The sequence below is a fragment of the Dipodomys merriami genome, unplaced genomic scaffold (assembly GCF_024711535.1).
Source record: "Dipodomys merriami isolate MVZ:Mamm:240054 unplaced genomic scaffold, mDipMer1.0.p SCAF_129, whole genome shotgun sequence".
Taxonomy (NCBI): Eukaryota; Metazoa; Chordata; class Mammalia; order Rodentia; family Heteromyidae; genus Dipodomys; species Dipodomys merriami.
Window position 1 is genome coordinate 3270936 of NW_027202593.1, and position 26172 is coordinate 3297107.

Here is a 26172-nt window from a genome sequence, read left to right on the forward strand (position 1 = left end):
GGGACTACAGGCATGAGCCACAAGCACCTTGCTCATGTATCACTTCTTCATGGTGAAAGATTCAAGAGCCCTCTCCTCTATATTAACAAACGGCTCTTGGTATGCAGCGCTTTTATTTACAGTTGCGTCCTGGCAATCGGTGCTCATGAGTCCTTATTCCCGGTTGCCTGCAGATAGGAGGGTTTGCTCCCAACCTATTCTGTTAGTCTATGACTCTACCTTTATTAAAAAGTCTAAAAATTAACTTGTTCTTTAGCCTCATGATCTACTTCTGGGAATCTGCCCCATAGAAAGATTGTTGATGTGCAAGAATATAGCACTGACCTTAAGTCTCTCCATACATGGAAGAAATACACCTCCATAGGAAGGTTGTTAAGTAGGTTATCATCATACCATGGAGAATTTTGAATCTATTTTTTAAAAAGGGTAAATTTTTCTAGGGGCTGGTGGCTCACGCCTGGAATCCTAGCTACTCAAGAGGCTGAGATGTGAGGGCTGTGGTTCAATGCTAGCCTAGACAGGAAAGTCCATGAGGTTTTTATTCCAATTAAACAAACAAAAACACCAGAAATGGAGCTGTGGCTCAAGTTGTAGAGCACTAGCCTTGAGCAAAAAAGCCCAGGACCAGCAAAAAACAAAAAACAAAAACAACACAAAAACGCACTCTCTATTTTTGTCTTAATCAAACACATTCTACAATGTGTTGACACCTAGAAATGTCACAGTTGGTCACCTTATCTTCACGGAGGTGTTGTATGCAGCCTGTCCACCGCCTGCATGTGAACTGGCTGTGGTGGGGGCTGCAGCCGCCTTCGTTTTGTGTGCACCGACTACGGTGGAACTCAGGTGCCGCCTGCTGAAAGCGGCTTGTGGAAGCCACGTCCTGCTGCTGCGCTCCCAGGGGCCACGCAATTTCACCCATGTCTCAATGCCTTACTATATATCCCCCACCTCTGCTCTTACCTTCTGATCATCTATTTGAACCATTCTGAAAAATTCTCAATTCTCAAAGTTTAAGACTTAAAATTTAATGAAGAATACAGTCATAGCCAGTGTGCAATCTGTGTAAGTCCTGTGTTGTCTGTTGTCACAACTGCATAATAATCCATATAGATGCATGACTTCGGAAGCAGAATGCAGTGGAAAGGGGAAAATGACGGCAATCTAGAGTAGTTATTAATTAATTTCCACTGTAATGTCTCTTTTCTTATATCTTCACCAGCACTGGGGGTTTTGTAACACCGTCTTCACGGACAAACATGTAACACCTGATTCCTTGGTCCTTTCACTTCCCAGCATCCACTGCGTTCCCTCTCCTGATGGCTCCCTGCTGGACAGTCCTTTCACATCCATGCCCATCACCGTCTCCATCACCGTCTCCACCACCGTCTCCATCTCCATCACCATCTCCATCACCATCTCTACTACCATCTCCTTTATCACCTCCATCATCATCTCCATTACTGTCTCCACCAGCATCCCTACCTCCTCCATCACCGTCTTCACCACCGTCTCCACCCCCATCCCCACCCCCATCTCCATTGTTACTTCCATCACCATCTCCACCAGCATCCCTACCACCATCTCCATCACTGGCTCCACCACTGTCCATGGCCCTCTCCATCCGGGTCTCCACAACCATCTGCATCATCATCTTCACCACTGACCGCATACCACCATCCCTGAGTTCTATGCCCACAAATGAGCAGAACGGCGCTGGCTGGTCGTTTGGACTCGGCCTTTCTCACTCCACACGGTCTCTACTTTAGTCATCCTCCTGGAAAAGCCATGCGGCGTCTCCTCTCTGCCTGAGCCCCGCGGCAGTCTGCGGTGCGTGCCTACGTCTACGGTGTGCGTGCCTACGTCTACTGTGCGTGCCTGCGTCCGCGGTGTGCGTGCCTGGCCTGCGCGCGTGCAGACCGGCTGTGGCCCCGTGGCCTCCCCCGCGGGGTGTCCGTCACGCGTCACGTGGCCGAGCAGAGGCGCAGGCGCAGAGCCGCGGTCCTCCGCCTCGTCCCCCCCCTCCCCCCCGCCCACGGCTCGCCGTCCCAGTCCCCCTCGCGCTCCTCCCTTTAAGGCTCTCGGTGGGCCTTCTTCTGCTGGAGGTGGGAAGCTGTTCCCGCGGCCACAGCCCGTCCCCTCTTGACTGTTCACCGCATCTCACTGCCTCGGCCTCAAGGCCGGGGCGGCTGCGGGGCGGCGTCTCCCCAGTGCCCGCGAGAGGTGAGGGGAGGAGCGGCCTGTGTGCTGGGGGCGTGGCCAACGGCTGGCCGGGGCGGGGCAGGGATGACAGCGTGGCCTATGGTGGCTGGGCTGGCTCCTCCCCCGGGGGCGGGGATGACAGCGTGGCCAACGGCTGGCCGGGGCGGGGCGGGGATGACAGCGTGGCCAATGGCTGGCCGGGTTGGCTCCTCCCCCGCTGGCTCCTCCCCTGGGGCGGGGATGACAGCGTGGCCAACGGCTGGCCGGGTTGGCTCCTCCCCCGCTGGCTCCTCCCCTGGGGCGGGGATGACAGCGTGGCCAATGGCTGGCCGGGTTGGCTCCTCCCCCGCTGGCTCCTCCCCCGGGGGCGGGGCGCGGATGCCACGCGGCCTCCTGGGGTCTCCATCCCCTCTCCGCCCCCCGGGAGGCCCCCAGAGCCCGGTGGTGGTGGACAGCGTGGCGCTCACGCGAGTTCGGGGTCAGGGTCGGTACGCGGCCCTAAGGTCGGGCGTTGAAGCTCACAGGCCGCTTCCCTAGCTCTCTGCTGGCCTTGCCGTTGCCAAGCCGGCTCAGCGCCATTTGTCCAGTTCCCTTTTCTCGGTGGGGAAAACTCCCGAGCCCCGCCCACCAGAGTGCTGCTGACCCTGTCACGTGATCAAACCCAGACCCGCCCACCAGAGTGCTGCTGACACTGTCACGTGATCACACCCAGACCCGCCCACCAGAGTGCTGCTGACACTGTCACGGGATCAAATGGCGCCTGGAAGCAGCCAGGGGTCTGAGAAGCTAAAAGCTAAACATCCGAACACTCAGGATCCTTTAGAACCAAACACAAAACAGCTGCAGAAAGAAACTGTGAAACGAAGGTAGAATTTCAAAGAGGTCTCGGAGATCATGGTTCCCCGCCCTCGGAAGCCCGCTGAGCGGACGCACTGCCGAGGAGCAGGCCGGCCCTCCGGGGGCCTCGCTTCCAGCCGCTGGCGCCAGGGTCTGTCAGGCTGCGCGGGCCCGGAGTCGGGCCTTCCCTCCCAACGGCGCGGGCCCGGAGTCGGGCCTTCCCTCCGAACGGCGCGGGCCCGGAGTCGGGCCTTCCCTCCGAACGGCGCGGGCCCGGAGTCGGGCCTTCCCTCCGAACGGCGCGGGCCCGCAGAGCAAGTCACCGCTTCCCCGGCACCACTAACTAGAACGCGCCCTCAGCCATCCATCCCTCACCACACGCCTCAGGCCAGCACCCTGCCCTGCCCCTTCAGTGATTCTTCAGTGACTGTAGGACTGCGCCACCATGCCCAGCCTGTCTTTGAGATAAAATCTAATAAAAAAGAGTAGTGACTGCCTGTGAATTTCCTTTATCTACAGTAATGCCAGCTGCTTGGGAAGCAGATTCGGTGCAGCTGGCTTTCCACTGACACGTTCTGAGTGGTTTATGGTATAGAAAACTTCATATAGATTTACTGGCTCATCAAAAGAAGTCATTGTCAGAATGAGAAGATGCAGGTTGTCCACTTACTGGATGATTAGTAGAAATTTATGTTATGCATGTATTTTAGAAGGACTAACAGGTCTAAGCAAAAGTTATTGTTAAGAGTGACCTGGAGTTAGATGAGAATTTGGTTTACTAAACATGAATAAATCAGAGGACTTCATGGTCAAAGTTGGGAAACACAGTACCAATAGTTGTAATAACCAGGTGGTACTCATGGTCAATTTCCAAAGACACCAACACTTCATTCCAGATAAATTAATTTCTTGGTTTGATTAAAAAGACTCCAGAGAGAATAAGGATTGTAAAAATCTCATCTGAGCGCATATATGCATGGAATAGAAAAATAACTCTGGGGAAAAAGAGAAAGCCACTGGAGTGCTAGATGCATGTAAGTGTGTCTCGGTGTCTGGGGCAGCTGAGTGGGACACATGTTTAACTCCAGGCTCTGCAGTCCAGACACAGGCATTCTATCAGGAGGGAGGGCGTTTCCTATTTCCCATTCTCCACCTTTCCCGATCCAATAATCTGAAAAATCCCATGTGTCTACGAGCACGGGGCTTCCATTTCCTGCTGAGCCCACGGAAGCCAAGCTGCGGGCCTGAGTTCTCCCGCCAGGGCCACGACTCAAATCGTCTTTACCTGTCAACAAGCTTTTGTGTTCTGCTCCTGCAAAAAACACAGGCCAGCAGCAACCCAAGAGACATGTAGATCTGCACACGCGCGCAAAACCCCTCTGGAGGACGCAGCTCTGCACATGTGTGCGCGTGCAAACACACACACACACACACAGACCCCAGTGGAGGATGGACGCAGCTCTGCACGCGCACATACACACACACACACACAGACCCCAGTGGAGGACGCAGCTCTGCACATGCACATGTGTACAAACACACACACACAGACCCCAGTGGAGGATGCAGTTCTGCACGCGCACACACACAGACCCCAGTGGAGGACGGATGCAGCTCTGCACATGCACATGTGTACACACACACACACACAGACCCCAGTGGAGGACGCAGCTCTGCACACGCACACACACACACACATACAGACCCCAGTGGAGGACGCAGCTCTGCACACGCACACACACACACACATACAGACCCCAGTGGAGGACGCAGCTCTGCACGCGCACACACACACACACACACACACAGACAGACCCCAGTGGAGGACACAGCTCTGTACACACACACACACACACACACACAGACCCCAGTGGAGGACGCAGCTCTGCACGCGCGCACACACACACACACACAGACCCCAGTGGAGGACACAGCTCTGTACACACACACACACACACACACACACACAGACCCCAGTGGAGGACGCAGCTCTGCACGCGCACATGCACACACACACACAGACACCACCGGAGGACACAGTAATCACAGCATTTGTCACGCTCTGAAAGTGCAGCACAGGGATAAAATCGCTGTCAGGGACGAGGTTGAGCAAGAACGGGGTCTCTCCTAAGCCAGCACCACACGCCGAGTGGTGGACTGCACTTAAATGGCCAGCCAGGTCTGCACATGCGAAGGCCTGACGCATTACCTGACTGAATCAGCTCCACACCCGCCAAGGCTGAGACTCCTGCTGCCGGCTGAGGGCAGCGATCTGCCTGTGAGCATCAGCGCAGAGGAGGGGGGGAGGACGAGGAGGGGGGCGATGGAGGAGGAGGAGGAGAGTCGGTGTGAGGAGGTTGGTCAGTGAGGAGGAGGAGGGTGAGGAGGAGGAGGAGGGTGAGGAGGAGGGTAAGGAGGAGGAGGAGGAGGATCGGTGAGGAGGAGGAGGGTAAGGAGGAGGAGGAGGGTGAGGAGGAGGGTAAGGAGGAGGAGGAGGAGTATCGGTGAGGAGGAGGAGGGTAAGGAAGAGGAGAAGGAGGAGGAGGGTAAGGAGGAGGAGGAGGGTCAGTGAGGAGTAGGAGGGTGAGGAGGAGGAGGAGGGTGAGGAGGAGGAGGGTGAGGAGGAGGAGGGTGAGGAGGAGGGTAAGGAGGAGGAGGAGGAGGATCGGTGAGGAAGAGGAGGGTAAAGAGGAGGAGGAGGAGGGTAAGGAGGAGGAGGAGGAGGATCGGTGAGGAGGAGGAGGGTAAGGAAGAGGAGAAGGAGGAGGAGGGTAAGGAGGAGGAGGAGGGTCAGTGAGGAGTAGGAGGGTGAGGAGGAGGAGGGTGAGGAGGAGGGTCAGTGAGGAGGGGGAGGAGGAGGAGGGTGAGGAGAAGGGTCAGTGAGGATGGTGAGGAGGAGGAGGGGGAGGAGGAGGAGGGTCAGTGTGAGGAGGAGGTGGGGGAGGGTGAGGAGGAGGAGGGTCAGTGTGAGGAGGAGGTGGGGGAGGGGGAGGAGGAGGGGGAGGAGGAGGAGGGTCAGTGAGGAGGAGGAGGAGGGTCAGTGTGAGGAGGAGGTGGGGGAGGGTGAGGAGAAGGAGGGGGAGGAGGAGGAGGGTCAGTGTGAGGAGGAGGTGGGGGAGGGGGAGGAGGAGGAGGGTCAGTGAGGAGGAGGAGGAGGGTCAGTGTGAGGAGGAGGTAGGGGAGGGTGAGGAGAAGGAGGGGGAGGAGGAGGAGGGTCAGTGTGAGGAGGAGGTGGGGGAGGGGGAGGAGGAGGAGGGTCAGTGAGGAGGAGGAGGAGGGTCAGTGTGAGGAGGAGGTGGGGGAGGGTGAGGAGAAGGAGGGGGAGGAGGAGGAGGGTCAGTGTGAGGAGGAGGAGGGGGAGGGGGAGGAAGAAGGGGAAGGTCAGTGAGGAGGGGGAGGAGGAGGAGGGTCGGTGGTCACACACACAGTGGAGTCTCTGAGGAGTGGGCGTGGCGGTGCTCCAGTGGGGCCTGTGTCGCCCCCTGCTCCACCCCTCCCCCCACAGAGTCGCCCGTCCTCCCCACCTGCCCAGCGGCTCCGCCCTGGGGCTCCTCCTCACCACTGCGCCCATGGGAGCTCTGCTGGCCACTGTGCGGCCCGGCAGCCGGCTAGAGCACTGCGGTTAGCGCTGGGGAGCACCGCTGTCAGCTGGGGAGCACCGCTGTCAGCTGGGGAGCACTGCAGTGGGGTCTGGGGAGCACTGCAGTGGGGTCTGGGGAGCACTACAGTGGGGTCTGGGGAGCACTACAGTGGGGTCTGGGGAGCACCGCTGTCAGCTGGGGAGCACCGCTGTCAGCTGGGGAGCACTGCAGTGGGGTCTGGGGAGCACTGCAGTGGGGTCTGGGGAGCACTGCTGTCAGCTGGGTCTGGGGAGCACTGCAGTGGGGTCTGGGGAGCACTACAGTGGGGTCTGGGGAGCACTACAGTGGGGTCTGGGGAGCACTATAGTGGGGTCTGGGGAGCACTACAGTGGGGTCTGGGGAGCACTACAGTGGGGTCTGGGGAGCACTGCAGTGGGGTCTGGGGAGCACTGCAGTGGGGTCTGGGGAGCACTACAGTGGGGCCTGGGGAGCACTACAGTGGGGCCTGGGGAGCACTACAGTGGGGTCTGGGGAGCACTGCAGTGGGGTCTGGGGAGCACTACAGTGGGGCCTGGGGAGCACTACAGTGGGGCCTGGGGAGCACTATAGTGGGGTCTGGGGAGCACTGCAGTGGGGTCTGGGGAGCACTACAGTGGGGTCTGGGGAGCACCGCTGTCAGAGGTGTGTTCTGCTCTGTGTCCCTGGGGCCCGCTGGCCTTGTGGCTGGACTCTAAGCCGACAGTCCTCCGTCCCTGACGCTTCTCCTTCGGAGCCCAGAGCAGATCAGCTACGCTTCCTTGGATTTCTGAGCTCTGCTCTTCCTCTCTGTGTTGCAGACTCCTATTTCTTGTCCTCGTGGACAGAGGGCATTCACAAGCACAGCACCTCCCCCTCCTCCCTCCCGCAGAGGGCAGGGAGATGGAGGGAGCTCTCTGCTGCCCTTCCCTAACCTATCTTGGGTCCCGAAGCCAGCCCAAGCCCACCAGTATTTGAAGCAAGCAGGGAAAGGGGAGGCCACGTTGGAGGTGCGGGAGAGTCGGGTGGTCGCGTATCTCTGGACAGCATTTTACTGTGCGGAGAGTGGGCGCGCTGGGGCCTGCTGTCTCAGGCAGCTTGGCTGGCGTGGCTGTGTGTGCTGAGCGGGCTCTGCCAGGGCAAGGCCCGGTCTGCACTGTCAAAGGTGAGAATCCAGCGCGATGCCCACAGGGATGCAGCAGGTGTTTGTGAAAAAGATCAGAGACGTCTAAGAAATGAACGGCACTGAGAGGAGTGTGTAAAAAGGCAAGAACAAAAGTTCTCACAACCACCTTCATTCATTTTCCGGGTAGAATTTTGGAGAAAGCTTATTTCTATGGCAGGTTTTAGTCATTTTAGAAATCCTTTATGCATCTAATCAGCTCAAATGGAAAAGACCGAGACAATCTATATTTGATGGTATTTCTGCACCACATCTTTCTACTTCATGCTATTACAAAATCTCTAAAACAAAATGATCAAGTGAGGTCAATTAGGGAGAAAGAAAGCCACAGTCCAAATATTTTGCATAGAACTTAGCCCAGACCATCGGGGTGTATTTAATGAGGTGAGTAACGCTGTGGATAATTGTTTCTTCCTGAGTTTCTCTTGTTCATTACAAGGTAAAGTAAGATGAAAAGGTTTAGTTTTGGTTACATTGGCAAATGAGCAGAGAGTGCTCCTCTCTACTCTTTCACCATGAGACTGTTGGGGTGTAGAGCAGAAGGGGCTCTGCGAGGCGGGGGGCGGGTCATTCCTGTACCTCACTGTGGGGTGAATTCGTGCCTGGGGCGTGGGGCTCACGCAGCTGACAGGCACCGACCGGATTCAGCTGGGAAGTCCTCTCGGCCCAGGGCTTTTTTGGTGTTTCACAGAATCTTAAATTCTAATCCCAAATGAGTTTGAATGTTCGGGCTCGGGAGACCTATGGATTTCCAGGTGTTGAGGAAGAGGCCTGACATTATTAATAAGCGACACCATTTTCAAATGGATCTTTGGCTCTCACTCTCCGAGCATCATGGAAAGTTCCAGACCCGCCCCACCCCCCTTCCCTTGCCTCTCTCTGGCTCCCTGGCACTGCTGCACGCTTACGTTGCCAGCTAGTCATGGGGAGGGGCTCTGTGTCTCTGTGGCGGGGGAGTGGGTTAGGTTGTCTTTTGCTGGTTGCCATGTAGACACACGAGTAAAATGGTACAAGAAACGTGCGTGTCCACAGCTGTCTGAGGGCCTGTGGCGCTGAGGCCGGGCTGCAGGCTTGGCGGGAGGCTGTGGGAAGCGAACGGTCCTCCCTCAGCTACTGCTCCTTAGAAGGACGGGTTGCTAGCTACTCTAACAGTTCTTTAAAGGACACAGAGGCCACGTCAGAGAACTGCGGAGAAGAACGTGTAACCCTCGCAATAGCAAAACGGCAGAGCACAGACTCACAATGGATTTCCAAATTCTTTGGGTCGGACGGTTCAAATCACTATTTTTAGTTTGACATCACACAGTAGGAAGACAGTAATTGTTTGATTGCATTGACGTTTCCCTGTACTTTCCTTAGCTTTTCATGGACAAAACATTCTTATGGGAGTCAACATTTCTAAAATCATTACGCAAAAAGTAATAAATAGTGTGCAGACTTACAGCCCTGATGCAAAAGTAATAAATAGCGTGCACTTACAGCCCTGATGCTCTCAAAATGCCCGCCGTCTTTCTCGAAGTCAATGGGCTGTCCCTGGAGCGTCCAGTGGAAGGTCACCTCCAGGCTGGCGTCGTGGATCGCTTTGCAGTTCAGAACGACACTCTCTCCCACGGTTAACTCCGTCCTTTTGGGAGTGAGTTCGATCCTCGTGGGCTCTGGAAGGAAGAGCACCTGGATGAGCCCCACCCGCCGGCAATCCCATTTGATTAGCTGCAAACACCGGAGGGTGTGCATGGCGTGACTGCTCGGGGGCTGGGGCTGCTGACGGGGGACTGGGTGAGGCGGCATCTCTCGAGGGGGGCGGGTGCTGTGCTCACCCGTGGGTGCAGCACAACTGATTTAGAGCTGCAGCTGATGCAGCAGCTCACGTGGAAATGAGAGGCGTGGAGGCCGCTCTGGCCGCCGGAGGAGGCCCTTCAAGTAGTCAAAAGGGGCTCTGACCAGTGCTGCGCGTCTCAGGGGAAGTGCAGGGCCAGGCCCTTGCCCAGAGGCTGAAAGGCAAGGGCAGCACCTTCCTTCGCCCACCAGCCATCTCCGTGGAGGAGGAGCACAGTCCTCCCTGCGCCCTGGGCTCCACGGCGCCCTCTGCAGGCAGAGGAGCAGAAGCCATCCTTCCGCTGATGAAATAGCACCTGCTGCTTGTGGTTGGTTTAATTGAGGTGTAAGAAAGACAATAACGCCGAATGGAAATGTTTCTTAAGCAAACATATTGACCCATAGTTTCAAAAGCCATTTGATGGGTTCAGAGCAGCTCAGCAAGGACCGGTAGAGCTGTGAGCAGGGCGGAGCGCGGCATGCGAAGTGCGCTGGACGGAGCAGGGCTCGCCTTCCTCAGGGCCGGACCTGTGTGCGCCCGCAGACACAGGGCCCAGCGCTCCCAGGGGCGGAGGGTGGCTCTTCTCGTTCTCCTCCATGCAGGACTCTAGCCAGCTGAGAACACACCGCTCCTGACCACGGAAAAGACCCCTTCGCCTCCACGGTCTTCCTAAGCGGGGCCTGGGAAAATGCTCACTAGCGCGCCAGCGTCCCCGGGCGTCCCAGAGGTGCCGGAGCCGTGCGCCGTGCGGCCAGGCCGCCGAGTCCCGGCTTCGGCGCAGACAGGCACCGTGCCGTCCTCCCAGCTCAGAGAGGAGGGAAGGTTAGGGCACGTTCTGTCTAACTCACGACAAACTAATATTTGTGTTGTCTAAAATGGTGGTGTATTCAGCAGCATCGTTTCATTATGCAAAAGACCACGGGCTCCAAGGAGGGGAAGGAGCCCTGTGGACGGGGTGAAGATCTTTTCAATTCTGACCTTTCCCCTCAACGTCTGCTCTTTTTCTAAGCTCCACTGTGGCTGTCTACAGTACATTTTTATTTCCAAAGACAGAGAAAAATGACCGGTTTGGCATCCTCGGCGGACAGCTTGTCAGCAGTGCATACATCTGCAAGTGCTGACCCTCACCACTCCCATCGCAATTTTTGGACCTAATTTTCAAAAATATTTTCATAGCCTAATGCGATTTTCTGTAAGGAACCTGGTGGTGAAATAAAATCAAATTAGGTACACACCTCTGTTGTGAAAAATATCCTTTGTGACCTGAAGAGATTTTGCCGCTGAGATACAAGATTTTATGTCACTTGTTAGCTGTCAAACAAAAACACTCTGGGCATCTAATTTCAAACTAGAAAATGAAGAACATAATGTTCATTCTATTGAAACATAAATGTGTGTGAAGTCCGAGGCTGCAGACCGGAGTCGGCCGGCTCCGGCCAGCTCCTGCGTCCCACACCCGATGGGCAGCAGACCAGCCCCGACGGCTGCTGATGTCATGGGGGGAATCCCTCCCCACAGTCCCCACACCGTGCGTGGTTCAGAGCGTGCCGGGCTGCGCACTGCATGCCTGAGCAGCTGAGGCCGGGAAGGAAACTTCCTGAGGTGTTATCGTTTCAATCGTTCTGGCAAGGCAGAATTTGAATATTTCTACCAACCATGGGTTTCCTCCTCTTAGTGCGTGTAAATGCTGGGGAGCTGGCTGGGAGCTGGGAGTGCAATGCACTGTGCATCCGTGTAGATGCGCGCGCACAGGTACCCGCCCCCCCCGCGCCCCCTCTCCCCCCGCCCCGCACGCAGCCTCCTCTCCTCACCTTTGACCCACAGGGAGGCGAGGATCTCGGCCGTGCCGAAGCTGTTCTCTGCGCGGCATGCGTAGGCGCCCTCGTCCGCCCTGGACGCGCTCAGGATCCGCAGGCTTCCCTCTGGAAGAATAGCTATTCTGAAAATTATTAAAAAAGGTTTTTCCTCTTTTACTGCAAATCAACGAAGAGACACGCGGCTCTGCTGAAGGATGCCAGCACTGCTCGGTGTCGGGAATAAAGCGAGATGAAGGGCCGTGGCAAACGCGGGGTGAAACCAGGGAGGTTTTGCCCGGGAGACGCTGCGCGCTCGCCACGCACGCGGCTCTTCTCACGGTCAGAGGAGCGAGGGCTGCGGGTTCATTTTTCTTGTGACAGCTGGTGACAGCCAATTTTAAAACTGTGGGGAAAGGTGACCCCTGAATTTGGTGATTACAGTGGGCTGCTGTAACTACCTGGCAGTATTTTACTATTTCACCTCAAGCCAAGAGTGACCTAAAATTCAAATATAAAAAGAAACAGCATAAAAAGCACAGAGGGGGACGAGTCCAGAACACAAAATTAATCGTTCCCAGCGAGAGGTGATTTGTGGCGCTCCCTTCGCTGCCCCTGGCCCAGGACACGAGGAGGTGACCCACTCTCCGGCTTCTTTCTGCTTATGTGGTGCTGAGGAATCGAACCCAGGGCCTCATGCATGCCAGGCAAGCGCTCTACCACTGAGCCACCTGCCCAGCCCCTCTCCGGCTCTCTCTAAGCTCGGGATGTGGTCAGCTCGAGGCCCTCGCTCCCCACAAGACCCTTGCTCACAGTGGACCTTCATTTTCCCGTAAAGGTGAAAACCTAAAGAATTCTTAAACGTTGTAGAAGTTCAGGGGAAATGAGGTTGACACATTCTCCTGTGTGCTCATCGTGACAGGAGTTTGTGGATTTCAAATCTCGTGAGTGCCGGGTCTCTTTCCCTGCCTACCCCTGGGCCCGGTGAATCACGTCGCCGGTGCCCCCTCCCGGCCGCCGGGCTCGGCGAGGTGCTGCGTGCCGGTTCACACTCGCTTCTTTCAGGAGTGAGGACCAGGGGCGTGTGCGGAAGGACCAGAGAGTGTGGCGAAGTTAAATCAGCATCTCGCCCTCTTTCCCAGGCACAGTCTGTGCTGTGCAGTGTACAAGGGCGAGCCGCTTCCCATACGCGGAGACGGTGGTGGCCAGCCCGGGCTCGGTGTGTGAAGGCTGTGTGCCCCCCGGGCTGGTGTGTGAAGGCTGTGTGCCGCCCGCCCGGGCTGGTGTGTGAAGGCTGTGTGCCCCCCGGGCTGGGTGTGTGAAGGCTGTGTGCCCCCCGGGCTGGTGTGTGAAGGCGTGTGTGCAGCCCGGGCTGGGTGTGTGAAGGCGTGTGTGCAGCCCGGGCTGGGTGTGTGAAGGCTGTGTGCCGCCCGTGAAGGCTGTGTGCCGCCCGTGAAGGCTGTGTGCCGGCCGCCCCGGCACTCGGCTGAGTGGTTTCTCCGTCTCTGTCCTCTGGACCCACCGTCACCCACGCCGCTGCAGCCTCTCGCATCACCCACAGCCGCTCACTCAACGCACACTGCAGAGAACCCCGTGTGCGCGCGTGCGCGTGCGCGCTGCTGGGACCATGGAACTGTAGAGAGACCAGAGAGGCCTGAGTCCGTCCGTCCACATCTCAAACGCGCCGCGCCCTGTCACCTTGTGGCTTTACCCACGACCACCTCTAGCCAGACCCGTTCCGACGTGGACACGCGGGTGGTTCACAAGCCCTGGGGCCGGCCCTCCGCGCCTGTGCTCTGCTCCCGGGCCCGGGAACCACCGCGCAGCCCCCGCTCTGGAGCACAGGAGGGCGCGCGCCGGTGCCCGCACCGAGGGGGGTGGAGGGGGGAGCCCCAGACCCGGCCCTGGAACCCACGGACCCCACTGCCACGGACTCCTCCCCACCACGGCGTGGACAGACTCCGACGTGACAGCGCTGGCTTCAGCTTCCCAACTTAGTTTCAGACGTCCACATCCTTTTACTCCCACGGGCCACACCCACCCTCCCCCGTGTAGCCCATCCCCCAGAACCCACCTCCCCAGGATCCTTAGCCAGTGCGCACTCCCCTGGCCCCCCCCGCTGGCCGGTGAGGACTGTTCTCAGCGCAGTTAGCATCTGTGCATGCACACAGTCTTAGTCTTTCTCTGTCCTTCTAGTATCTTCCTCGGTGTTCCAGCACACACACACGAGTGTGGACATGTTCCTTGAGCGGGGGGGGGGAGGGGTACCTGAGTGGCCCCTGGTGCTGGAGTTCCAGCCCTTCCTGGGCGGCATCCCCCTCCCATCCCCCCTCCCCTTCCCCCTCCCCTCCCCCCCATCGCTGAGCACCCTGCACTCTTCCGCTGGTCCCACTTTTTGAAAAACACTTGACAGCTAGAGGCAAACTGTGTGTTCACAGGATCTTTCTCTATTTTCTATTACTTTTCTCTTCTAGGCTTTTGAATTTGATAAAGCTTGTCTCCACCAAATACGTTTCTCCATCTTCCCCTGGAAGCGTTCGGCTTAGCACTAATGAGAAATTGATCTCTCTGAGAAAAAGAAATTAAAACCAAACACAATGAAGGCAGATGAATGGTTTGGGAGCGACTTCGAGGTGGGTTCAACACCTTTCCACGGAGTGGCCTCTAAAACAGAACATGCTGTGGAGAACATTCTGGAGAAGAAGCAACGCCTGGCATGGGTGGAGCCCCGTCGGCCCCGTGCTGGGGAGGGTCGCCAGTCGCTCGCCACCAGCGCAGTCCCACGGGGAGCTGCGGGCGGTGGCACCGAGGACCGGCGCCGTCGACCAGCCCTAGGGTGAACACGAGCCCCCCGCCGCCCCCGGGCTCTCCACAAACCACTGCGGGCCCAGGGGCACCGTCCAGGGCAAAATCACCACCGTTTGCTATTCCCACCTGAGACGCGTTTCAGTCCGTTTTAAATTATGCTGACCTAATTAGAAAGCTTGACCGCAGCTCAGCTCTTTAATATTCAAGAATACATTTTATTTATTCTCCCTCAGAGAACGGCTGTTCAGCCACGCAGCTCACGCCCTGGTGGAGCAGTAAGCAGATGACTTCACTTCGTTGAATCTTAGGTGTGGCGCTGTGGACAGGGTCAGGGCGCAAAGGCTGTGTCTGGCGGAGCTCATCAACGGACCCTTAGTTTAAGTCTCTGCTTCATTCATTTCCTACATCTATAAAAATAAGGAGACTGGTTTGGCCTTGTGATACTTTGCCTATTTATCCAGGTCTGAGGGTTTTTCTCCCTCCAGGCCGCCTTCCTAACCTCCTTTCTTTTCAATGGTCCTGGGACGACTCCATCTGTCTGCTTTATTATTTTTTTTCCTCTGAATTTGCCCGGAAGTTTCTTTTCCCTGCAGTGTCTTTGTAAAGACCTTTGCCCAGTGAGGCAGACTTGCACTCCACATGCGGAGTATGGGGTGGTCGGGCCCGGGGATGGCGGTGGGGCCCGGGGATGGCGGTGGGGCCCGGGGATGGCGGTGGGGCCCGGGGATGGCGGTGGGCACCCTGAGCGGGGTCGGGGAGGCGCGCTGAGGGCGGGGAGTGGGGCCCTGTCAGGGAGACCCCCGACTGAGACCGATGGCAAGCGGCCCTGGCCGGGCAGTTCAGCTGAAAGGCCATCGCCTTCGTGGGGCACCTTCCTTGGCACGCTTCAGCAGATGGCGAGCCGTGTCTGCAGGGCAGCGCTGGCCCTCGGGCTCGGGAAGCTCTGCTGCGGGCCTCGCAGTCCTGCCTCGGCCGCGCACACGCGTTTCCTTCTACAGGAAGATGGATGAACGCTTTCCGATAGCGTTCCTGGTTACCTGCCTGCAGGGGAGAGCCTGGGTGGGGCTGTCCCTCCCCCCTCCCCCCTCCCCCCAGGTTCACTTGTCATCTCAATTTTCTTCACAAAATGCATCGACTCGAGTTCTCTGTATCCACGGAAGGGAGGCTTCCCGAGTCCCGAACACGCACGAGTTTCCTGTTAAACAGAAGCGGTGTGGCGCTTGGAGAGGCCTTCCGCACGGTCTGCAGGCAGGGTGAGGCGCAGCGCCGCCTGTGAGCTCAGCTAACTTTGGGGAGCCCCTGGCTTGGCATCGCGTCTGCCTGTGGGGACCCAGGGCGAGCTGGTGTGGCATGGGACACTGTCGGGCGGGCTGGGCAGGGTGACAGCCGTACTCTGAATAGTTGAAGATGACACAAATTTACACTGTGGCACAGTTACAAACTCCTTCATGAAAAAAACAGCAAGGCAGAAAGCAGGACTTGTGGGGTCCAACCCTTTTCCTGCCCCATTGGCTGTGTGCCGTGAGCAAGCCATTTCACTACAACGCAATTCCTTTCACTCGACAGTGAGGAAGTCAGTCTAACGGCTTCCCCTGTCTTTCTGTTGTTTACACCGCAGCCTTCTAGGCTGAGGTGATTCATTGGCAAGCCCTAGGAGAAGGAAGGCCGGGTCTCGGTGCGCTGCGCCCCTCACCGGCCAGCTGCCCCTTGGGCCGGCGCGCGGGCGGCGTTCCCACGGATTCAGAACAGCCTTACGTTACTTACGGGAGCCCGGAGGGGAGCCGGAGTTAATTTAAAAAGTTCTTCCTGACGTAATTAGCATCCGCCGTGAGGAACCGCCTGTGTGAACTCGCGGCTTGCTTGGAGGTGAATCGGAGACGCTGGCCTTCCATCGTGCGAAAGGAGCAGCAGCTCTGTGTCTTTCAGAGAGCACAAACCCCTTTCTACTTCTGAGTGTGCTCTCGAGTGTGACAGTGGCGCGCGTGACCTCGGGCCTCGCACTTGCCAGGCAGGTGCTCTGCCACGCGCGCCCCTTGTTTGAAGGGGGGCCTCGCTTTATGCCCTGGTGGTCCTGGACGTCGGTCCCCTGTGCTGCTGAGGACAGCACGCAGGCCCCACGGCCCCTGCCGTCGGCCGGGGTGGAGTCTCTCCTCTCTCCACCTCCATGCTCAGGCTGGCCTCGAACTTGCACCCACGCTCCCCAAGTCACTGCACATGTCTCAGACGGCAGTTCCCCACTAAACACCACTGGAAAGGGGCCTTAGTCTCCAGTCCTGCTCTGGAGTATAAAGTCCCAGTGACACCATAGAAAATACACATTTAAGTCAGGGGCAGGTGGCTCACGCCTGTAATCCTAGCTACTCAGGAGGCTGAGATCTGAGGACCATGGTTTGAAGCCAGCCCAGGCAGGAAAGTCTATGAGTGAGACTCTTATCTCCAATTAACCAGCGAAAGCCGGAGCAGAGCTCTGGTTCAAGTGGTAGAGCGCTACCCTTGAACAAAAACGCTTAGGTGCAGCACCCAGTCCCAGAGTTCAAGCCCCAGGACTGACAAAGAAAAAAGAAAGAAAATAGGTATTTATTCAATCCCAAAAAATTTATCATAGGTCATGGCCTGCATCCACGCATCACACATCTTTTACAGTTAAAGGATTAATGAACTGGAGGTGCTGCTTTTGGCTTGCCAGGACTAATTAAATGGACTCGAACCACTGAGCATCTACTAGTAATCATTCTGTAGAGAACTACAAAGGTGGCTAGTTAAGGTCAGCGGTTGCCATGGTAACAAGTCAAAGAGTCACTAACTCAGGAGAGTACCATCCAGTGATACAGACGTTAATGTGAAAGCTCAGGAAGTAAATTAACTTCCCGTCTGCGGTTTCTTTCCAGTTCTGATGCAGGACGTCACATGCCGGTGGCCTTTCCCCTGCGCAGAGCTCGCTGGAGCACATGACTTCAGAGCAGAGCACTTCCAGGACCATGCGGGGCTCCATTGCTCTGTGGACCGCATCCCCTTTCCTTGTGAGACTCCTGCCAGCGCCTGGCCCCGCTGGAACTCAAGAAATGCGCATCCCTCAGCACCCTCGGGAGGTGAGGAGGTGACTCCGGTGCTGGGTGGAATCCATCAACAAGCCATTGGGAACTCTAGCGTTCATTCTTCAGGAAGGAGAGGTTGGCACTTAGGCCATTCGATCATCAGAAAAATCGCCTGGCTTTTACAACGGGTGCGTATATGTGTCTTCGCCAGGTCATTTCAGCAAAGATACGACGCAGAGCCAACCCGCATGTCTGATCCGTGTGTTGTAAACTCTGGTCATAAGTAGCACTTCCTTCACCTCAAGGAAATAAACCTAATGTTGAAAATTTGGAAAGAATTATTGACGATTCTACATAATCCATTCCTGTTGAAAATCGAATGCTTTCATACTGCTGCCAGGAAAGAATGTACTGGCCAGTCAGCTCCTCTGGGAAATGAGCGAGTCCCCACCGATGGGGAGGGTTTGCCGTCTTATGACGTAACTTGAGCGTCGTAACGCCGGAGTATCTATCATGACCACCGTCTGGCCACGCAAGGGCCCAGCTGGCTTCTGATTTTTAAGTGTTTGCTCAGTGCCGTTGCCTTTACCGTTTCTCATAAGTCAGACGGACGGAAACTTACAGTTTTATTACCTCATTCTGCTATTACTTTTATTGGAAAACTCTTTTTGTGGTTAAGTCATTCAAAATTAATGCATTTCTTTCTGTTTTCTTTTTCTCTGTGTTTTTGAGACTCAGCGTGCAGCCGGGGTGCCCTCTCTGCCCTGCATGCAGGGGTCACAGGCCAGCTCACCACACCCTCAGGCACGCGTGTTTTACGGGTAAAATCAACCTTCTAGGAGATGGCGTGGTTTGTGGTTGGTCATGGGGCTTGGACTCAGGGCCTGGGCGCTGTCCCTGAGGATTGTTGCTCAAGGCTGGCGCTCTACCATTTTGGCTGCAGCGCCCCTTCCTGACCTGCTGACCTCGTGCTCTGGGAGGCAGGTCCTGGCCTGAGCGTCTCCTCAGAATCCTCAGACCCGATGACCCCCGCCTGCCCGGGGCACAGGGTGCAGATCGGTGCCCGCCCCTCCATCCTCTCAGGGAACCAGGGGAGGTCTCGGGCACGGCCCCCCTCCCCCCCAGAGTCCTCCACTGGAAAAGCTCCCTCCCTCCCTCCTTCAGCAACCATCCTGCCTCCCCAGACCCCCTGCAGCAGAAACCCTCAGCCAGGTCCTCCTGCCGCCTGTCCCTCGCATCTGCTTCTAAAACTCATTACAAGACATCTCGGCCCCAACAAGGCCAGGCACACGGCCGCTGCCGTCACTGGTCGCCGGCAAGCCCCACGTCACGGCATCCACGCACAGGCGCCCCCTCCCCTGCTTCCTAGGCGGCTCACCATCCTGGAAGCCCCGCTTCCCTCCCTCCCTCCGTCTGTCCCTCTGTGCCCTTCCTCCTCCCTCCCTCCCTCCGTCTGTCCCTCTGTGCCCTTCCTCCTCCCTCCCTCCCTCCGTCTGTCCCTCTGTGCCCTTCCTCCTCCCTCTCTCCCTCCGTCTGTCCCTCTCTGCCCTCCCTCCTCCCTCCCTCCCTCCGTCTGTCCCTCTCTGCCCTTCCTCCTCCCTCTCTCCCTCCGTCTGTCTCTCTCTGTCCGCACTCCCTCCCTCCCTCCGTCTGTCCCTCTGTGCCCTTCCTCCTCCCTCTCTCCCTCCGTCTGTCCCTCTCTGCCCTCCCTCCTCCCTCCCTCCCTCCGTCTGTCCCTCTCTGCCCTTCCTCCTCCCTCTCTCCCTCCGTCTGTCTCTCTCTGTCCGCACTCCCTCCCTCCCTCCGTCTGTCCCTCTGTGCCCTTCCTCCTCCCTCCCTCCCTCCGTCTGTCCCTCTGTGCCCTTCCTCCTCCCTCCCTCCCTCCGTCTGTCCCTCTGTGCCCTTCCTCCTCCCTCCCTCCCTCCGTCTGTCCCTCTCTGCCCTCCCTCCTCCCTCCCTCCCTCCATCTGTCCCTCTCTGCCCTCCCTCCTCCCTCCCTCCCTCCGTCTGTCCCTCTCTGCCCTTCCTCCTCCCTCCTTCCCTCTGTCTGTTTCTCTCTGTCCGCACTCCCTCCTTCCCTCTGTCTGTCCCTCTGCCTGCCGGCCGGTCCTCACTCCCCCTCTGGGGGCCTGGCGGTCTGGGTTTTCTCGGCCTCGGTGCCTCTCCCGGGCCCCTGCCCCTGCTCTCCAGATGCGGGCATCGCGTTGGTGTTGTTTCAGGTGTGCAGACTAACCCCATATCTGCACATCCACGTCAGACTGTGCCAGACGCCTCCACCTCGGCCTCTGACTTCTCCCAAAGCTGTCCGTAAATGTTTTCTTTCTGGTGGTTGTAGGGACTGGACTGGGGCTTCGTGCTCACAGGCAGGTGCCCCCCCGCCCCCGCTTTGCCTGCAGTTGATTTTGAGTGCGACTGCACTGCTGCGAATGGAGGACCCGGAGCCACACGGCGCCATTAGTGAGGTCTGCTCGTGGACGGAGCCCACAGTGGAACACGTTCTTTTCATCCTCACACCAGCCACCTTGGGATAGAAAGCGGCTGCATTTGTGTAGACGAAGAGAGACTCATCTACACGTAGATCGGCCCTTTACAGACCAGGAGGCGCACAGGTGGTCAGCCGATCCCCAGGGACAGCCGCCTCTGCCGTCGAACCGTCCGCGCGGCGTGGCGCCTCCGGAACTCCGCGTCCGTCTGCTGCTTTTGGGCTCGTAGCTTTCCCGCTACACACCAAGTGTTTAGTACATCAGCACCTGCATCCCCACTGTGTATCTTCTTCCGCCAGGCCGTCCTCCTGTGTGAATGAACTGTGGCTCTGCTAGGTTATTAAGAAAAACACCACTCAATGTAGATTTACACAAAATAGGCGGCAAAGCTCCCGCCGCCAGAACCCAGCCTCGCGTGCCCTGCGGCCGCGGCCCGCGGTCCCCGATAGTAAGGAAGCAGGAGAAACGCCCCCTCTCGGGCGGCAGGGCTGTGTGCAGGTGCGTGCAGGACTAGCTCACGACCCACGCTCCGGATCCAGGGAGTCTTGTTCTGACGCTGGGCAGCAGCTGAGCGGGACGCAGGCCCAGGCCCCGGGGGTGGCCGGGATCGGCACAGCCCTCTGTGCTGGCCCACATGCGTGTGCACGCGGCCCTCCACCTCAGCCCGGTCGCTGACAGGGCGGGATGCAGAGACCGAATCCCCGGAGGGTTCGGATTTCTGGCTCTGTAGACGAAGCCCGTCCGTCTGTCCGTAGTCAGTAAGGCTTCCTGCATCCCCGCGTGCTGGGAAAGCCGACAGCCAGGGCCGAGGGAACCGAAGGGTAAACAATGACAGCAAAGCACTTTGCAAACACCAGCTCTTAATTGACTCCCGGTTAAGGAGCCTGTTAGGCAGCGATGTCTCCCCAGAGGCTCCGGGACCGTCCTGTTCTGGGGCACACCTCCCACACTGCCCGCACCCCTGCTGCTGGGTGTCACGGGTGCCCCGCACCCACAGCCTCACGGAGCCGGAAGGCGGCTGGGCCAGGGTGCCACGGCGACTCTTCACGGGGCCCTCATGCCATCGGTGGCGGCAGCCATGGGGCTGATTTGCAGTGAAGCCCAGGTTCGCTTTTTACAAGAACCGTAGGGTGTGCTGTGGGAACAAGACCCTGGAGTTGCTTCCTCCCTGCGCCCCTCCCCCTGCGCCCCTCCCCCCGTGCCCCTCTCCCCCGCGCCCCTCCCGCCCTGCGCCCCTCCCCCCCTGCACTCCTCCTCCCTACACTGCTCTACGGGGGGGGGGGGTGGGCCATGGTGTTGACACACATGCATAATTACACTGTGATCCAACAGCCCCTCCCCTGCTCCCCTCACAGGGCCTCCAAACCCCACGGGCCAACAGTGCTCAGTGAGTCCTGTGCTGTGAACACTCCCAGTGTGAAGTCAGGGTGCTCGGGCGGGGCAGGCGCCCATACCCCATGAGCAGCACGACGGTCCAGATGATGGTGACCACATCACAACCCACCAGACCCAGAACGTCCTGGGCAGCCTGAGGCGGGGCCAGCTGCAGAGAGCAGAAGACCGGACTCAGCAGGTGACCGACTAGGATGCCGGCACAGCCTCGAGTTCCAACAGACACCGCAGGTCCTCAACCCAGACGCGAGGTGAAAAGCCACCGCAGGGTAACGTCAGCCGCACTTACTGGCCAGACTCGCACCCTGTGGCAGGAAGCCAATGCCACGGTGCTGGGGCTTTGTCCTCTCTGAACCCCGTGAACCGTGCTGAGCCAGCAGAGATGTTACACACACACACACACACACACACACACACACACGTTATTTAGTAAGGAAGATCAGTGACAGAAGGGAGTTAAATGAATGATCTGCCACAGTCTTCATAGTTTTGCAGTAAGAAGAACGAACACTGGATTTATCTGGGAGATTGAAATATATATGTAAAAAGCCTCAGCGCCAACACAGATGAACTCAGACCCAACACAGAATGAGAATATTCCTCAGCACCAGCTGAACATGTTGTCTCTTTTGTCTTTAGTATCCCTGGAGAAAATAAAGTAATTAATTTCATAACACCCCAACTCCATCCATTACCCAATTAGCAATTAATTAAGCCAGGACACACGGAGAATTCTCTAGGCAGGAGACGCAGCGAAGCGGCGCAGGTGAGGAGGTGGGTGCGCGGAGCGGGGCAGGGACAAGCCATCGCGGCGTCCTTGGGCTTGGACCGGCGTCCAGCACGGTGCCCCGCCCCACCGGGCAGCCGTGGGGGGAGTGGGGGGAGGTGGGGGGATGGGGGAGTGGGGAAGTGGGGGAGGGGCTTTCGGGACGCTGGTTATTTGGCTGCATCTTGAAAGGCAGAGCTCTAGGCACATCAGCAGGGGCTGGCGATTTTAGCACTTCAAGCTGATGACGAGAATGAGCGGTTTTGTTGCAAGGGTTTTCTGGTCCTCTACCACACACTGGCACCAGGTCATGCCGAGGAAATGAACAAGAGCACAACATGGCCTCTCGCGGGAGAGTCCTGCCCACTGGCGCCAGTGACCGTAAACAGAGTCTTTAATAATAAAACGACAATCAATCATTTGCTGGGCATCAGTCACACGCCAGGGACTGAAGCAAACACTTTATGATGACCTCATTTAAATCTCTGCTCCTCACTCCAGAACACGTGAAAGGGAGGCGAGGGGAGCCGCGGGGGCCAGCGACAAGCAGAAAGATGAGGAGGCTGAGTTCTGCCGGAGGAAGCTGGCCCCAGGGCCAGAGATTCCCCAAGCAGGTGCTGCAGGTGGACTGTCTCAGTCAACGGGGAAAGTCAGGTGTAGAAAGCTGAATTTTGAACATAATTGAACTTTCAGAAGGAGCTGTCAGTCTTTAGTATTAAGAACTGTACTTCCCTTATCATCTTGTTAATACACTTACAGAGTTTAAGCATCTACTATTTGAATCCTTAGAAGTATTTACGTGTTTTTTGGCATTGAGCGTTTCCAAGTCCACTTGTGGCTGTCTTTGTTCATTTCTGACATTTCACCTGCTAGACTCACTTTTGTGTTTAGAGGTTATCACAAGAAAACATTACAATCCATCTGTTTTGGGGAGAACCATCTCTGAAATCAGATGCAAGGTATCTTGTTCAAGTTTGAGCCCTTGTAATAGCCCATGGCTGGTGACGTTCCCTTGGTAACTTCCCCCAGAGGCAGTATCAAGAAGGACAAAGGGCAGATCTTCTGTCCCCTCCAGGAGGGCTGGCCAAGGGCACTGGGCACTCCGTGCAGGCAAACTTACTCTATGTGGCTTCTGGTGAATGGTGAATGGTTACAAAAGCTTGTTAAAAACACAGGATCCATGTAAAAGTACGCTGGTCTGCATTGCCAGAAATAAACAAGGAATCTGAATTTTCCAACTCCGGATTATTTGCCCACCCACTGTGGAAGCTATACTTTGAAGGGACTGAGTGTGACACACTGAAGTGAATCGCGGCCGCCCTGCACGGGCAGCGAGCGCTCTGTGTCGGCACTTCTTTGGGCTCCTGTGGGTGCGGGGCTGAGTTCCCCCCGCTGCCGCTGCCCTCCGGCATGTGGGTTCCCGTCACTGTTAATGGCGTGCCTGCGCGGCCCCGCAGAGCCGTTTCCTTTAAACCACGTGGCTGTGGTGCTGATAAAACTCCTGAAGGGTTTCCAAATGTCTTTCATGTATGTGTCCATTTTGTAATATAATGAAAAATATTAATAACATCTAAGCTTGGCTCTTTTATAAAGGCTTTCTTAATTTATAGTCCATAATTAAATTCTAAAGTGCATAGAGAAAAACACTAAAGAATTTTAAAATGAGTTGCTTCTCTATTTGTAAATTATAAATCAAGAGCACTAGCTTTGTTCTGTACTGAAAATAAAAATTGAGATATTCATACCTACTAAAGTTTTCAAGGCAGTTAAGTTATGTTCAAGAAATATACATTCTTGGTGAAGTGGTTGTCTCTCTTTAATATTAAAATCTCTACTATATTAATAGCGCACCACTTGGTTTTGGCTTGACAAAGTGCATATGGAGATTTTACTGCTTAGTTCCTAAAAATTTAACTACAACATCACATGATATTCTCAAAAGATAAATGTCTTTCATGCAGATTGCTGAAATGCCTGAACTGGAAAGCTTATTTTAAGACTGTGCATAATGGGCCAATCCATGAAATGTCTATGCAAAAATAAGCTACAAGTGCCAATAAATATATTTTTAAAAACTCTAAAATGAAAAAACTTAAACAATCAAGAGCAGACTTGAATAATTAGCATACACTTAAGGAATGAAAATAGGAATGCAGAGCAGTCCTGTCTGGGGCGCTGGTGACAGTGGGGGGGGGGTGTGCGTGGCACTGGAGCAGAGGCCTGTGGAGCTGGTGTGGGGGGGGCGGGTGGGGCAGTGGTGGAGGTGAGTCTGATCAAGGTTCGAGCACTGTACACACAGATGGACAGGAAAGCAAACCCTGGTACAACTAGTCTAGGCTGATTTAAAACAAGTCTCAACACCTGCACCCTGGGCAGTTTCTCTGTCTTACGCTTACTTGTTTGCCTGCCCTCGTTCATTTAGCGCCGTGTGTGAAGGAGTGCAGGGGGGTGGGGGGGACAGTCAGGATGCCACGGGGAGCGTGCACACAGCCCGGCAGTGTGCAAGGCTGTGAAGCAGGACTAGCCTGCTGAAGGGGACCAGGACGCAGGAATCCACTGGAGGAGGAGCTGGGGTCTGGCCACAGCTCAAAGCCTGCTGTGAGCCAGCTGGCATGGCTGGTGATCAGCAGTGCTCCAACGGCGGCACCCTTGTAAAGGATTCAGTGAGCTTGGCTTTGGATGTGGGAGGGTCTTATTAAAATATTTTGGAAGAAAGGGGCACCTGCATATTTCTCTATGGCCCCATGCCTGTCCTCAGGTCTGGTGTGAACCAGTAGGAAATCTGTAGAAATCAGGATTGCATACAATACATCTTTTACATGAGGACAATAGCTAGGATTCCAGAAGGGTTCTGGAAAAAACTAAACCAGACACTGCACACAAGTGAAGTGCTTCCCACAGTACTTGGCTGGAGGTAAGCACTGAACACGGGCGGTTTCTGTGGGGCCGGAGACAGGCTGGGCTCACCCAAAGACAATCCCATCTATACCTGTGTAGATTCAAGCGAAGTGCACCATCACATAACCACTGCCAAATTTGTGTGTTTCTGTCAGATGGCACCACAGATAATAATTAAAAAACACCTTAATGCCAGTGGGTGTCCAATACATATTGACTCATTTATCAGTAACTTTCTCTAATCCTATAAGATTACCATCTATTGAACAAACTGCAGTCCAATCATTCATTGCTATTAATCTTGTGTGCTAACTTCTTCAAGCCAGATATCCCGCTCCATTAGATTCATTTCTGGCCCTCAAATTACTGTCCCACTATTTATTTGAATCAGGTTCAAATAAACTTTATTTGAATTAGGGTTAAACTGCAATTTATTTGAATCAGGTTAATATAAAAAAACAATCTCTGCCTTAGGAACTTGAGATAGTTAACAAATTTAGGGAAGAACTTTTTTAATTAGGAAGAATGATTAATTTAAACATTTTAACGCACAACAGGCATTATAAAAGTTAAAATGATACCAAGAGTTACATAAAGTGATGTACATTCCTTTCATGATCAGCATAAAAATTCCCTCTATTGATGTTTATCATACTGGGAGGTTGAGGTGTATGATTTATGAATTTGATTCCTTGGCATGAAACATTAAGGCCAGATAAATAGGAAGATGTAAAAAATGTGCTGATTTTCATCTAACAGGAAGAAAAACCTGATGGTAAAAGCATTTCATACTTAATGGATAGAAATTGAGACTGGCTGGCTTCCTGACATCAAAGCTGGGTAGTTAGTTCTATCGGGCTCCTGAGTTTGAGACAAAAATGGGTACACTCAGGGACAACAAGGCAGGACTGTTTGGGGAAATGGGTCTCATAAAAGGCATGGACTAGTGAACCCCTGCTCATGCAAGGTGTATTAACAAACTTGTGCATTGAACATGGCAACAAATCAGAAGACACCACCATTTAAAAGCTACCAAGTGGCAAAACAAGCAAAAAACCCAAAAACGCATATATCTAACCCAGTGAATGGAATGAGAAGATCCAGGAATGTACCCAAGCAAGTACTGTCATTTGGTTCCTGACAAAGGTTCTGAGCACAGACACTGCAAACGAGACAAGAGCTGAGGAGACCGGGTGTCCACACCGCACAGACGGAGACCGGATCCTGGGCCCTTTCAACGTAAGCCCGGACACTCTGAAACTACCTCGGCATTGTAGAGGAAACCACTCCAAGATCCAATCACAGGCCAAGACTTCTGAACAGGGAGGGCTCCGGAGAGTGAGAACAGGTCAATGGGGCTGTA

At 55.7% G+C, this 26172-nt stretch overlaps 1 protein-coding gene across 1 annotated transcript in view; it reads right to left on the reverse strand.

The window, feature by feature from the left end:
- LOC138824468 (contactin-5-like) overlaps positions 1-26172 on the reverse strand; it is a 356854-nt gene that overhangs the window by 54840 nt on the left and 275842 nt on the right. Inside the window, exons 14-15 of the mRNA XM_070018361.1 lie at positions 11446-11573; positions 9298-9473 (exon numbers count right to left, since the gene is read on the reverse strand). Of these exons, the coding sequence (XP_069874462.1) occupies positions 9298-9473; positions 11446-11573 (304 nt within the window). The remainder of the gene's footprint in view (positions 1-9297; positions 9474-11445; positions 11574-26172) is intronic.